Source organism: Geotrypetes seraphini, chromosome 3 (genome assembly GCF_902459505.1).
Source record: "Geotrypetes seraphini chromosome 3, aGeoSer1.1, whole genome shotgun sequence".
In the NCBI taxonomy this organism is placed as follows: domain Eukaryota; kingdom Metazoa; phylum Chordata; class Amphibia; order Gymnophiona; family Dermophiidae; genus Geotrypetes; species Geotrypetes seraphini.
The window spans coordinates 150,886,501-150,900,744 of record NC_047086.1 but is presented as its reverse complement, the minus strand read 5'-3'; the positions used below and the strand labels follow the sequence as shown (position 1 = coordinate 150,900,744).

General features: G+C 42.7%; 1 protein-coding gene across 6 annotated transcripts in view; it reads right to left on the bottom strand.

The window, feature by feature from the left end:
* FAM184A (family with sequence similarity 184 member A) overlaps positions 1-14,244 on the bottom strand; it is a 408,528-nt gene that overhangs the window by 192,302 nt on the left and 201,982 nt on the right. For 5 of the 6 annotated variants that reach the window (XM_033938486.1, XM_033938491.1, XM_033938492.1 and 2 more), the window contains exons 6-7: positions 9,616-9,738; positions 800-961 (exon numbers count right to left, since the gene is read on the bottom strand). In XM_033938486.1, the coding sequence (XP_033794377.1) occupies positions 800-961; positions 9,616-9,738 (285 nt within the window). The remainder of the gene's footprint in view (positions 1-799; positions 962-9,615; positions 9,739-14,244) is intronic. The other variant, XM_033938489.1, reaches the window with a different exon arrangement.

Genomic DNA, 14,244 nt, shown 5'->3' with positions numbered 1-14,244 from the left:
TAAGGGTGTTTAACAGCCCATACTTGACCCCTGTTTAACAGAAGGTAAGACCACCTCAGGGATAGCCCTGAGCTCCAAAGAAAACTATGCAAGCTGGCCAACAAGTACCCAGAGGGATCGGCCTGTCAGCTACAGACCGAAGTCTGTGAATTCTCAAGCAAGCATAGCTTTAAAATCGGTCCAAGCACTAATTTACCCAAAAAGGGGACAAAATTAAAATAATAAAATGGGAAGAGCAGAACACACACAACATGAGCAGAACACATACATCCATGCGTGCAAAAGGAAAAAACTGTAGAGGGAGCTAAACAGCCCAGTGAAGTACTACAGAGGCAGAGTGAAAAATCCGGAGTGGATTCCTTCTACAACCATGTAGCTAAAGGGAAATAACCCTATTGACTAGAATGTCTCACCTATTTCACTAGAAAGAATATTCTAGTCTCTGAAGCCTGAATGGCTAAACTGATTTAAAAAATCAACTGTATTATACTTTTAAATGTGCGTTTGCACTAGACTATGACTTTTTTTCACATCATTTTGAAACAATGCTTATATAAGAAAGTTTTTTGCCTATGATGGGGAGGTGGTAGGGTCTTGTCACTCACCCTATACTGAGGCTTTTTCTTTCATTTAGCATTTATCTTAGCGGCACTTTATTTTGACTTTTTGTGAAGTGTTTTTCTCCTACTTTTGTGGCATACTACAGTACTAAATACATTCAAATCATATTTATAAAATGAAAGAGCTAATGATATTCACATACTTCAGTGTCTATAGATCTGAACATGTATATGATTACCTGAATATTGAACAAGGAATCACTAGTCTCCCGCAGCCTAGATCTAGTCAGATCCAGCTCTTTTTGAAGTCTGTCTTGAGCTTCCTTAAGACTGAAGATGTGTCCTTCTGCCGATCCAAGGCCTTGTTCATTTTTTCTAACCAAGTCTTGTAAATGGCAAACCTGTTTCAAAACATAATGCCTTTCATATTTAATTTTATTCTCTGAATGTTAAACCAAAATAAAAATAAGCTATTTCTTATATAATGAAATGTTAAAGTTTTACTGAGCCTGTTGCTAATCGTATTACTGCACTGGCTATAAGTAAAATGTTTTAGCATTTATTAAAATAAATGGAGTTGCATATTCCAAATCTCTTAAAAAGGAAGGATTGATTATTTCCAGATATACAGGATGTCCCAAAAGTCACTACACTTTTTTTTTCTATTTTGTTCCAGGTATCATTCGGATAGACTTGAGGCAATCAGCAAAAGAATAGTTAGGCTTTGCAGTTTTTGTAAGCGTATCATCCCTTAACCATGGCTTGCCAATTGACACTAGAGCAGTATTGTAAAATTGCCGCTTGGTAAGAAGTTTTTCAGTCTCTGACTACAGTTCAGTGAGAGTTTAAAAAGCTTTAAACTCCAACATGTAACACAATTTATGCTTTCCATGGCAAATTTCTTGAAACAGGATCTGTTCTTGACAAACCACACAGTGGAAGGCCTGCTACTACCACCACCAATAAAAACACTTTTTCTTCCACGATGCATCTGGTAACACGACCACCGTTACAGGGGAAAATTATCTGAAGATGCTGCAAGAATTTGCTGTGCCATTGATGAGGATAATTGTATTATGCAAAATACTAGTGTTTCAGCCTGCTACATTAACGGGTGCTAGAATAGATTAGTCTGATCCAGTATGGCTATTCTTCTTATGTCTTACTCCCATATTCAGGCTCCAATTTCCCCTTTTACCTTCCCTATTTCCACCAAATTAAAAATCTGTCCCCTTTCTCTGTCCTTCACCTCCATAGAACTCCCTGTCCATTCCCCTTTCACTTATTCTTCCAGCTCCTATCTTTAGACCTTTTCTCTCATATGCCCCCTTTTTAGCCCCCAGCTTTAGTCCCAGTCCTTTTCTCTCACATGCCCCCTTTTCCCATCTCCTCCTTTTTTCATCCCCAGCTCCCTTCTCTCACACATTCCTTTCTAGCCCCCAAACCTAACCCCCTTCTCATACCTACTCTAAAATAGACAAATATAGACAGCCGATATAAATTCTCAAAATGGACACATTTCGATTACTAAATTGAAAATAAAATCATTTTTCCTACCTTTGTTGTTTGGTGATTTAATGAGTCTCTGGTTGCACTTCCTTCTAACTTTGCATTCAACACTTCTTTTTTTATGCCTCCTGCACGCTTCCTCTCCTCCAGACCTCATTCCTTTTCCCAACCAACATCTCTCTCTGTCCCTCCACGAGTCCAACTTTTCTTCCTCTCTCCTTCACCCCTTTTGGCAACATGTCTCCCTCTCTCTCTCTCTGTCCATCTGTCTTGAGAGATCCAGGCATCTCTCCCACTCCCTCTACTGCAGAGGTTTCAAAGTCCCTCCTTGAAGGCCGCAATCCAATTGGGTTTTCAGGATTTCCCCAGTGAATATGCATGAGATCTATGTGCATGCACTGCTTTCAATGCATACTCATTGGGGAAATCCTGAAAACCTGACTGGATTGCAGCCCTCAAGGAGGGACTTTGAGATCCCTGCTCTACTGCCACATCCAACATTTCTCCCTCTCTCATCCCCTGGAGCAGGGGTCTCCAAAGTCCCTCCTCGAGGGCCGAATCCAGTCGGGTTTTCAGGATTTCCCCAATGAATATGCATTGAAAGCAGTACATGCACAAAGATCTCATGCATATTCATTGGGGGAATCCCGAAAACCCGACTGGATTCAGCCCTCGAGGAGGGACTTTGGAGGCCCCGGCCCTGGAGCATCATCCCCCTGCCCATTTCTCCTTCTATCACCCCTCTTCAGCACTTTGCTACATCTCTCCCTCCATCACTATGACAATATTCCTCCACCTTGCATCCCCTTCAATCCATCCCTCTGTTCCCTCTCCACCACCATATCCAACATTTCTCCCTTTCATCCTTCTCTACCCCATGCATCTCTACCTCTCTCTATGCCCAATTTTTCTCTTTCTTCCTTTCCCCATGTGCACCATGTCTTTCCCTCTCACTCCATCTATATCCAACACTCCACCTATATCCCTCCCACTCCACCTATATCCAACAATTCTCTTTTCCTGTTCCCTCACCCACCGGCAGCATCTCTCTTTCCCTCCCTTCCTGACCCCCAGCTCATGCAGCATCTGTCCTTCCCTTCCAAACTCCAGCCCCCACTCCTCTCAGCTGGATCCGACCTCTCCCCAGTTCCCAATTCTCCCACCTACCAGCTCCCCACCGCTGTATTTTAAAAACTTCGGGCAGCCAGTGGCACAACAAAACCAATCTACCACCATTTGCCTGCCTGCCTGCCTAAGTGTTCTTTCTGCAGCCTATGTAGAAAGCTGCAGAAAGAACACTTTCGGGGCACTGCAAACAGCAGGAGGCAGGCTTTGTTCCCGATTCCCCCACCTACCAGCTCCTCATCACTGTATTTAAAAATCTTCGGGCAGCCAGAGGTGCAAGGAAGCTAGCCTCCCGCCATCTGCCTGCCCTGGAAGTGTTCTTTCTGCTTGTTTCCTTGTACCTACGGCTGCCTGAAGATTTTAAAATACAGTGGCGGGGAGCTGGTAGATGGGGGGAATCAGAAACAAAGCCTGCCTCCTGCCGTTTACCAGTGCCCTGAAAGTGTTCTTTCTGCAGCTTTCTACATAGGCTTCAGAAAGAACACTTCTGAGGCAGGCATGCAAATGGCGGGAGGTTGTTTTCGTAGCGTCGTTGGCTGCCCGAAGTTTTTAAAATACAGCTGTAGGGAGCTGGTAGGTGGGAGAATTGGGAACTGGGGAGAGGTCGGATCCAGCTGAGAGGAGTGGGGGGCTAGGGTTGGGTTGGCTTTGATGGAGGGTGGCGGTAAGGAAGGAGGGATCCCTGGCGGTAGTGGCTTAAGTGGAAGCAGGCAGGCAATATCCATGGTGGCACCTACCCCCACTTAAAAATAAACTTTGGGCGTGAAGTGTAAGGGAGCCGGTAAGACCGCACATCACCTTGGGATCTGCGAGAGAGGGACCGTTGTAACCGCACTCCTGTCGGCCACAGACCTACGGATCACGCAGGTAAGAGAGCACATGCGCGCTTAGCGTTTTATTATAGTGGATAAAGGGGGTATAATTAATATGACCCCCCATAACCAATATATACATTAGATACACTTTTAGTTTGGGCTCTGAAAGACACTAATATTATAGCTGAATAACAGAAATCTTTCAAACACAGCAAAGTATAAACAACAGAATTCGCAGAATTTATATTTTCCTTCATAGAACAAAATATTATTGTTTAATGTCTGAAACAAAATGCTGGAGCCATAACAGAGCAGGCCCCTGTAAATAAGCTAAAAGTCACACTGACATATTTGTCGTTTGAGTTAGGGGAAATCATGTGACTATACCATGTGGTTGTGAAATGTATTGTTTAGCAAATGAAAGTTTCTGGAAAACATATTTTTCTTCCAGTAGTTGTTTAGACGGTTTAGAGAGAAAAACACATGTGTGTATGAGAACACAGTTTTCTTCCACTTACATAGTTAGGGCAAATATTGATGATCTGACAGTTATATAAAATCATGTGATTGTTTCTGTAAATGAGATATTTGCAATAGAGAGCAAGGGTCAGCGTAACCTCAGTCCACTTTCTTCTATGGCTGACAGAGGTGAGACAATAACATGTGATGAGTTGTTACTGTTGTTAAGGAACAAAGTAACCAACAGAATATGGCTGACAGAGGTGAGACAATAGCATGTGATGAGTTGTTACTGTTGTTAAGGAAAAAAGTAACCAACAGAATATTGCAATTTGTAAATGGATTGTAATTGGATTATGCACCAACTACGTATATTTAATAATGAATTAATTCCTGTCATTATTTCCAATAAAATAAACAGTCACCTGTATTGGGTAAGTCTTTCTGACGTCCCATTATTTTGGGGATGCAGAAATGCTTCTCAAAGCTTTGACTATTACCTACACTCTTGTGTGGATTTTTTTCTGATCTTCCCAGAAATAGAATAAAGAACTGAGGAATATATGGAAGTTTAGGAGGCAGGTAGATAGCCTGTCTATATGGTTATTTCAACCAAACAGCTTGGCGCCGTGCTCTGTTCTATCTCTGAGAAAATCAGACATGGCTGCCTCCTCTTCTGCTCTCTCGCGGCATAGTGGCGCACCAGGTTGCCTGCCTGGTCCCATGCTGCTTCCAGCGAGAACTGGGAAGCGGCGCAGGACCAGGCAAGCAGCCTGATGCGCCGCTATTCCACGAGAGAGCAGAAGAGGAGGCAGCCATGTCTGATTTTCTCAGAGATAGAACAGAGCACGGCGCTAAGCTGTTTGGTTGAAATAACCATATAGACAGGCTATCTACCTGCCTCCTAAACTTCCATATATTCCTCAGTTCTTTATTCTATTTCTGGGAAGATCAGAAAAAAATCCACACAAGAGTGTTATGAGACAGCTTAGATTAGTGAATTTTATTTCCTTTTTGCATTATTTGTTCTTTTTAGTTAAAGTATCGTTTCAGACAATGTATTAGACATGGCAACAATAACTGTATGATAAATTGCACAACAGTTATGTTCTATAAATGACCCTATACACCTCAACATCCAAAAAAGTCAACTGAGTGGTACTCACTTATAGTCTTCCTATAAGTCTTTCTATAAGTCTTCCTATAAGTCATCACGTGCAAACTTTTTTAACTTAGTTCTTTGGATGTCAACTTGAAATTGTTGAAATTTTTTCTTTAAGTCTTGCAGTTGTAAATCAAAAGCCTCTAAACCTAGTTTTTCCTTTAATGCTTTTTCACAAGACTCCAATTCAGTTCTGATGTTAAGAATTTCATGGTTGGTACGTTGAATAATGAGGACCATTAGGTCCAACGAGCATTTGTTTAAAATTTGAAACCATTTGCCAGTGAGATCCGAATCGTCACTAAACAAATGGGGCTCTAGCATGACACATAAGCCCCGAGGAATGTATTCATTTTTACAATATTCTCTGAGGGTTGCCCCATGTAGATCAGCTTTAATAAGACATTTGTTATTAGACATCACAGAAGCCTATTTGTCTTTAGGTGTGTTTAACTCCTGATACTGTTTAAGACACACACCTTTTGGAGTGGGGACAATGCTTCATTACTCAGTTTTGTGGATTGGCATAACCAGTGCCACCTGAAGATCAAATTTAGAATAGTCAACTCAAATCTTGGCTAAAAAGGAGGAATCCTTATTTCTATCTAATTAAGCATTTTTGCAATCTACACACTCTTGAACAAGAAATTATAAGGAACTTGTGATAAGGGAAAAGAGATCCAAAGGTGGTGACTGACAAATATAAAAATTATCTATAGTTAGTTGAATTCAGTTGCTCCATTGCCACTAAATAATCAGCTAACAGAGAAAGTTAAACAAAAAAAAGTTCTCCTATTGGTCATGCAATTCATTTTGGAGACACATTCATGTCTGAAGGAACTGTCACATGGAGCATGAAAAATAGAATATGTAGATCTGAAATGTTTAGCCAATGTAATTCAAAATGAAAAGTAAACTAGGCAATTCAGGCCTAAGCATGAAATCTGCTGTGCAAATTTATAGAAATGAGCTGCATCCGTATGTTGAAAAAGCAAATTATACCAGATAGCTGGTATAATCAGTTTAGGAATCAGAACATGGTTGATTGAATCTTAATTACATGGCAGTGAATTTATCCTTAATTTATAGTTCATTAATTACAGATATAACTGCTCAAGTGTGAATGAAGGATTGGGGAGAGAAAGTTATGATACAAGCAATTGTTTTCTTTATATAGTGTACTACAGCACTAATCAAGCAAAACTAGTTTTTGAATCCCTTTGTCTCTTCTTTTACTAAGTTCCTCAACCCCCACCCCTTCTTTATTTTAAATAGGTTACATAATACTGCTGTGGCTTAAAAAACATGCATATTTAGCGCCATTATACAGTATATATATTAAATAGGAAACAGCACAGAATATATGTTTTATACTGTCACAGCTGTTAGTCATACATATAGTATGTACAGTATTATATGTAGCTATATATATACACACCCCCCGTATTTTTTTGCTCCATTAGACGTACCTGACCATAAGATGCACCCTAAATTTAGAGGAGGAAAACAAGAAAACATCGATTCTGAACCAAATTCTCCATGCCAGGCTCTGCACCCAACCCCACACTCCTTGGCAAGCTCTGCAACTTGTCCCTCCTCCTTGCCAGGCTCTGTACCCTGTCCCCCCCCCCCCTCTGGTGGTCTAGTGGTAGGCCAGGACAGGGCACAGGGCAGGCAGGCCTAGTGGCTGGTAAGCAGATAGGGACAGGGGACAGGGCGGGTAGATAGGGAGGCAGGCCTCTTTCCCTCCCCCTCCCAGGCAGGCAGCAAGAAGGCCCTGGCCTCTCCCTCTCTACCCCCTCAGGCAGACCCCGGCCTCTCCCTCCTCACTCCCTAGGCAGGTGGAAGCAGCAGGCAGGCCCCAGCCCTCTTCCTCCTCCCCCCCCAGCATACCTTTTTTTTTTTTTTTAACTTCTGGCATCTCACTCGTTGAGAGCAGCACACAAGGGTTGCTGGCTGCCTGGTCCCCGCCGCTTCTGCAGAGAACTGCAGACATGGCTGCCTCCTCTTCTGCTCTCTCGCGGCATAGCGGCACACCTGGTCCCTGCCTGGTCCCATGCTGCTTCCCGCGAGAACTGGGAAGCGGCGCAGGACCAGGCAAACAGCCTGATGTGCCGCTATTCCGCGAGAGAGCAGAAGAGGAGGCAGCCATGTCTGCCGTTCTCGGCAGGGACCAGGCAGTCAGCAACTCTTGTGCACCGCTCTCAGCGAGTGAGGCGCCAGAAGTTTAAAAAAGTACGTGCAGGGGGGAGGAAGAGGGTCAGCAAGAAAGGGAGGGTGACAGCATTGAAATAAGTTAACGGGGGGGGGGGAGGCGCTTTGGGTATTCGCTCCATTAGACGCACCCTTATTCCCACCCATTTTTTTTGGGGGGAAGTGCATTTAATGGAGCAAAAAATACCGTGTGTGTATATGTACACATATATAAATGTTAAGTAGTTTAATTTGGGACTACATTTTGCAGGTCTAAATTAATCTGTCTAGCTGCATAGACAGAGGCTAAATATCACTGCTACCCATATAGTTAATTGATCTAACCACTCCACCCAGCATCATAGTGATTAAGACATACATATTTAGCCACAGCCATTAAACATTCAAGTTTAAAAACTATTGGATTGGACATGATATTCACACAATCCCCTCAACAGTATCATAGAATTTTCTACAACACTCCAAAGGGCAATCACCTCAATTCCAGATCTGACCCTAAGACAATCTCCTGCTGGAAGACTGTGAACAAATTCTATATCAGTTCATGAAACAAAAGAGTGAAATTAAAGACAATCTACAAATTTAAAATCTTGTGGTGCCCAATAAGAAAAAACAATTTCAAAAGAAACAGTGAGTGTGAAGGACAGAGATTACATAGGTTGGGTCCACATTTATTCTAAACACCTAATGCGTGATCGTTACTGATTAAGAGATGAATTTATTAAGCTGCAAAATATCAACAATAAGCATTATTTGGAAATAAAGACAGCTTAGTGTAAACATAAATAAGGTCTAAACAGAGTGAATATGATGAATGTAAAAAGCATACAAAGCAGTGCAGTTCATGAAAAAATTCAGTGAGTTGTTCTGCTACAGAAAGCTCTCTCTCAACAGGGGTAACAGCCTACTGATGCACCTGGGGAAGTTTAAAAAACACTCTTGACCCCTCAGTAGCATCTACGCCTTTCCCAGCAAATTCCCCTCATTCCCAATCCAAATTAAGCCCTACTCTTCTCAACTAAGCTAAACAGAAGTTCTTGAATACAGAGCGATAGGTGTGATGCCCAATCATTCCTGCCTCACTGACTCCAAAATTGAACATTGTGCTGGCTGACATATCAGAAAGGGGACTGGAAGCATTGCAAAGAGAAGTTACAGGCCATCCAGAATCTATCTGAAATTTTGGCATTTGCAATGCAAGAGTGACTGGTATTTATTCCTGCATTTTCACATCACAAAATAAGTTTGGATGATTGGGAGGAAGCCTCACTTGGATGAAACTTGGTAAGTGTGAGGTTTAATTTGTGCTGGGATAAAATGTGTAACTGAGGACAGAGGGTTATGCTGTGGCTGAATGCCAGGTATCATCCCTCCTTCAAATATTTGGGTTCTGGGTAGCATTATCAGGGGCATCTAAGTAGTTATATGCAACTTTAATTCTATACAGCCAAGAATGTACAATTTTCCTTGCCCATGGCAATGCAAGTTTTTTCACATGATTTATTCAACTGCAGTACTCAGGTACAACAATATAATAAATCCTATGAGAAATAACTTGTGTTACTTTACTGTGGGTTATGTACACAACAGTTTCAGAGGCGTAGCTAGATAGGGTGCAAAGGGAGCAGTCACTCACCCAAACTGATTTTGAATGAAATAGTGCCTATGCAAATTGGGCCTGCAGCCTTACTCCAGCACCAATTTTACAAAAGATCTGCTCCCCCAGATGTCTAAACCTGGTCTCAGCTCATCTGACATGTTAGATTCTTGCCTCTTGATTGGCTGCAGTCAGCTTTGCTGTAAGTTCTTCCTTCACGTTTTCCAATTGTTGTTGAAGCTGATTCTTATTCTCCTCAAGCTGCTTTTTTTCCTTTTCAAACTGCTGCTGCAACTCCTGTGGAAAAAAAAATCCAAAAATTATGTAAAACGCTGTTTAACAGCAACTTTTCACATTTATTACTGTTTGAAGAAGGCATTATTGTTTTGCTAAATATCTCTCTTTCACATGCAATAGAAGAAGAAAGACTCTGCTATCAGCCTAAAGCAGAGATGTGCAATCGGGTCTAATGAAAATTAAATCTTCAGCCAGAAACACTTCCCCTTTCATTGCAGTCTTAAGAATATACAACTAAAACTAATTTCTCTCTCTTTGCTGGAGCCCTGTAGACAACACTGGCATCAATCTCTTCTCCTACCTTGGTCTCACTGCTTTACCTCCTCTGAAGTCTACTCCTTCTATTTGCTCCCTTCCCAATCCGAATAGCGGTTATTTATCGACCTCCTCAAAAATTCCTATCTTCCTATCTTACTGACCTTGACTCCTGGCTCTCCATCTTTCTCGAACCATCGTCTCCTTCCCTTATCCTTGGTGATTTGAACATTCATGCTGAGGACATCTCTGACTCTTACACTCAAAGTTTCTTGCTCTAATATCCTCATTCTGTCTTCAGCTGTGCTCCAATAACCCTATACACCAGAATGGCCACTGCCTTGACCTTGTCCTTCTCTAACTCCTCAGTTAGCAATTTCTCCACCTCAGTCCTCTCACTCTCCGACCATCATCTGATAACCTTCACGACTCGACATCCTCTCCCCCAGACATAACCAATCCCCACAAATACATTCAGAAATCTTCACACTATTGATCCATGCACTCTCTCTGCCACTTTCTTCCTCATCCTCTCAAACACTATGCTATGCAAATCTGTCAAAGCAGCAGTCTCTTGTTATAATATTATTCTCTCCTCTGACCCTCGATACCCTTGTTCCTTCCATTTCATGTCCTGTACGCCCCAAACCCCAGCCCTGGCTGACCTCTATGATCCGTCACTTATGTTTCTGTACCCAATCTGAGGAACATCTCTGGCTAAAATCCCATACTCACGCTGACTTTTAATCACTTCAAATTCCTCCACACCTTCTTCCAATCCACCTTTTCGCTTGCAAAACAAGACTACTACGCCCACTTGACTAATTCTCTGGGATCCAACCTTTGCCTTCTCTTTGCCACGCTTAACTCTCTACTCAAAGTGCCCTCACCTTCAACTCTTCCTTCACTTTCTCTCCAAAACATGGCTGAGTACTTCCATGTTAAGGTTAACAAGATTAACCTTGAGCTGTCAACCAAATCAAGTTTCATGTTTATTAAAAATGTGTTATACCGCCTAATCAGACTTCTAGATAATGTACATCTAATAATAATTTAGAAAAAAAGAGTATAACATAAATCACAAAATAACAGTAAAAGACTTTTAAAACCGAACAATATTTAATGCATATTAATATAGAGACAAATATGAATTAAAACAAACTGAAATGATAGGGAAAAAGAGGAGAACTACATTATATCAGAGTAAAGAATGGAGAAGGGAAGATACAAGAGGGAGGGGAAGATGGATAAGTTTAACCTTGAGAAAGCTGTAGGTAATAAAAAAACGCCCTTAAGAGAACAGTTATGGTCCAAAGGCATCATGAAACAAAAAGGATTTTAGCTTTGACTTGAAGTAATTTAGGGATGTTTCGTCTCTTAAATGGTTGGGGCGGAGTTCCAGAGGAAAAAACTGGTAACTGAGAAGTTATTAGTGCACATGGTATTGATGTGCCTTAAGGAAGGAATGGTCAGCGAATTCTGGGAGACTGATCGGAGGGTTCTTTGAGGGGCATACGGTATGCTTTCACAATAAAGATCTTGGAGGCAGACTCCTGAATAAAAGTTCTCAGGGAAATGGGCTACAGCTGCTTGTGGCTCACCTGGGCTCTCTCTCTCTCTCACTCATTCTTTCTTTCAGGAGTCCCACATGCAGCTCTCCTCACTACTTCCAGCTCTCCTTACTACTTCACTCTATCCCTCCTGAAGCACAGGGTTTCAGCGGCCAGGCTCTCTCCCTTTCATGAAACTCCCTCCTAAGGCAGCTCTCTCTCCCTCCTGCAAATCTGTTCTCCTCCAGCCCCAGCAGCTATCTCTCCCAATCCCCTCTACAGACCTCTTCTTCTGCCTCCTTAGGGCTTGCCTGCCTCTAGAGGCTCCTGCCTGGGCTTGCCTTCTCTGCTCCTGGACTCTCTCTCTCCTAACCAGGCTGTCTCTCTTCATCCCTCAGCCCCCTTAAGCTTCCCCAAAGGCTCACCTCTTCCAGCAGCAGCTCACTTCTTTTAGCTTGCAGGTTCTCTTCCTTCCAGTCTGCAGCTTCCCTCATGTCCGGGCTTGTCTACTTCACTCTCACATGCCTGGGCTTATCAGTCTGGTTTCACACTGCTTCCTGTTCTCACTTCTCCAGCTTAATGGTTTCTCTTCTCAGTTGTTGCCGGGTCTGCTCAGCTTCTCTCCTGCCTGGGCTTGCGGCAGCATGGCATCCTCTCACTGTTGCTCCCTGGTCTACCCCTTTTTTCTCTGGAACTTGGGGCTCTTCTGGCTTCTCCAAAGCCGACTGGCGCAGAATTTGTGCCAGTTAGGGGCTCTCACCCTCTTCCATCTTTGATTGGTGCCAATTTCATGCCGGTCTGCCCAATTGGCTGTCCTTTGTCTGGCTTCTGATTGAGCCTGTCCTTCCCTACAGGTCCATCTCTTCTATTGGGCTCCTGATTGACCCAACACACTCAGCCCTCTCCTGGGCTCTGCCTCTCTCTGGTCTGAGGTTCCTCATTGGTTCTCTCCCTGGCTCTGTCCCTTCTGCTAGCTCTCTCTCTCTCCATCCGCAGCTCCCCGGGCTCACAGAGAACAGCTGGTTAGTTTTTTTTCTTCTGTCATGGCACTCTCCTGTGTAATGGCTCATTCCTCTGCCCGCTTCTAGCCTCTCTGCCCATCTGCTCTGCCTGCTGTGATCAAGAGTGCAGCCGCAATATGCAGCCATAATACTTCTGGGTTTGCACGAGAGGGAGAAGATCGCTGGCTCCTCTGCCTGCTCCTGGATCTTCCTTTGCCAGCAGCCAGCTTAGTGGGGCCCTTAGCTGCCTCTACTACCTCCTCTGTGGGCCCCCTACCAACAATGTCAATGACCCCCTCCTTCTGTGGGGGGCAAGGTAAATTTCTCCCTATTTACAGTAATTGAGCCACTCATAATTGAGCAGTGCAGTGAAGGAACTGGAGGAATTTATGGCTTCAATTCTCACAGCAAGATAGATATAATGCCTGAGAGCACAGAGGTCATGAACAATCAGAGCACCATAGGGTCTTCCCCCTGGTCCAGGACTACTACCACTTCTTGACCGCTGTTCTCATGCAGAGAACCAGACTTCAGAAGAAACTGCATCCTGGGCCAATTATGGCATGGAATCTGACATTCCATCCTCCCAGCCTATGATGGACTGAACATCCTGGTTCAGCTCTATATCCTCATCTGGTTGGGGTGCATGCTGAGGGGAGATCCCTTGCGCCACTGCCTCTGTCATACTTAATGCAGATGTTGAGGACCCTCAGCAGTTTAAACAGGCATTCCACATAAGGCTCACAAAATCCTTGTACTGGGAGTTTTGAGGACCCCAGCAGGGAATTCCTGCAGGTCCTCCTGGGCTCCATGGCAATAATAATAATAATAATAATTTTATTTCTTATATACCGCCCAACCAGAAGATCCGGGCAGTTCACAGCAAGAGAACTGAGGCATATCAGTGAAGATGCAAGATACAGTAGGAATCAGTAGAATTCAATGCTATACAATACAAAAAAATACAACATGATGCAATGTAGAGTGATACAAAGCAAAGTCATTGCATAAATTTAACAAACAGGTAGGTTTTCAGTGATTTTCTAAACTCATAATAAGATTGGGAGTGGGCAATCAGAGAGCACATCCAAGAGTTCATTCTCCCTGCTTGAAAGGTTAGAGTTTTGTCTAAAAAAACTTTTAAAACGGCAGGCTTTCAGAGTAGGGTAAATGAACATGCCCGAGTTTCTTGTGTTCTTGCTTGATGTGAATAGATTTAATTGGGAAGATAAGTATGATGGTAATAATCCAAAGAATGCTTTATAGCAAAAGCAGCTGAATTTAAAAATGACTCTAGCTTCAAAAGGGAGCCAATGGAGTTGCATGTAAAAAGGGCTTATATGGTCAAACTTTTTCAGTCCAAAGATCAAACGTACAGCAGCATTTTGAACCAGGTGAAGTCTTTGCAGTGTTTTCTTGATTGACCCTAGATATGTGATATTACAATAATCTAAGGTGGATAGGATGGTGGATTGAACTAGTATCCTAAAGGACACCATGTCAAAATATTTTTTTATAGTTCTTAGTTTCCATAAAATAGCAAAGCAATTTTTAGTCAGTTGGTCTGTGTATTTCTCGAACGTTAGGTGTCGGTATATAGTTACTCCCAGGATTTTGATATAACTTGTTATTTCAAATTTTTGGCCATTAAGTTGGATGGAAGTTTCTCTGAGTTTATCATTAGGACTAGCTAGGAAGAT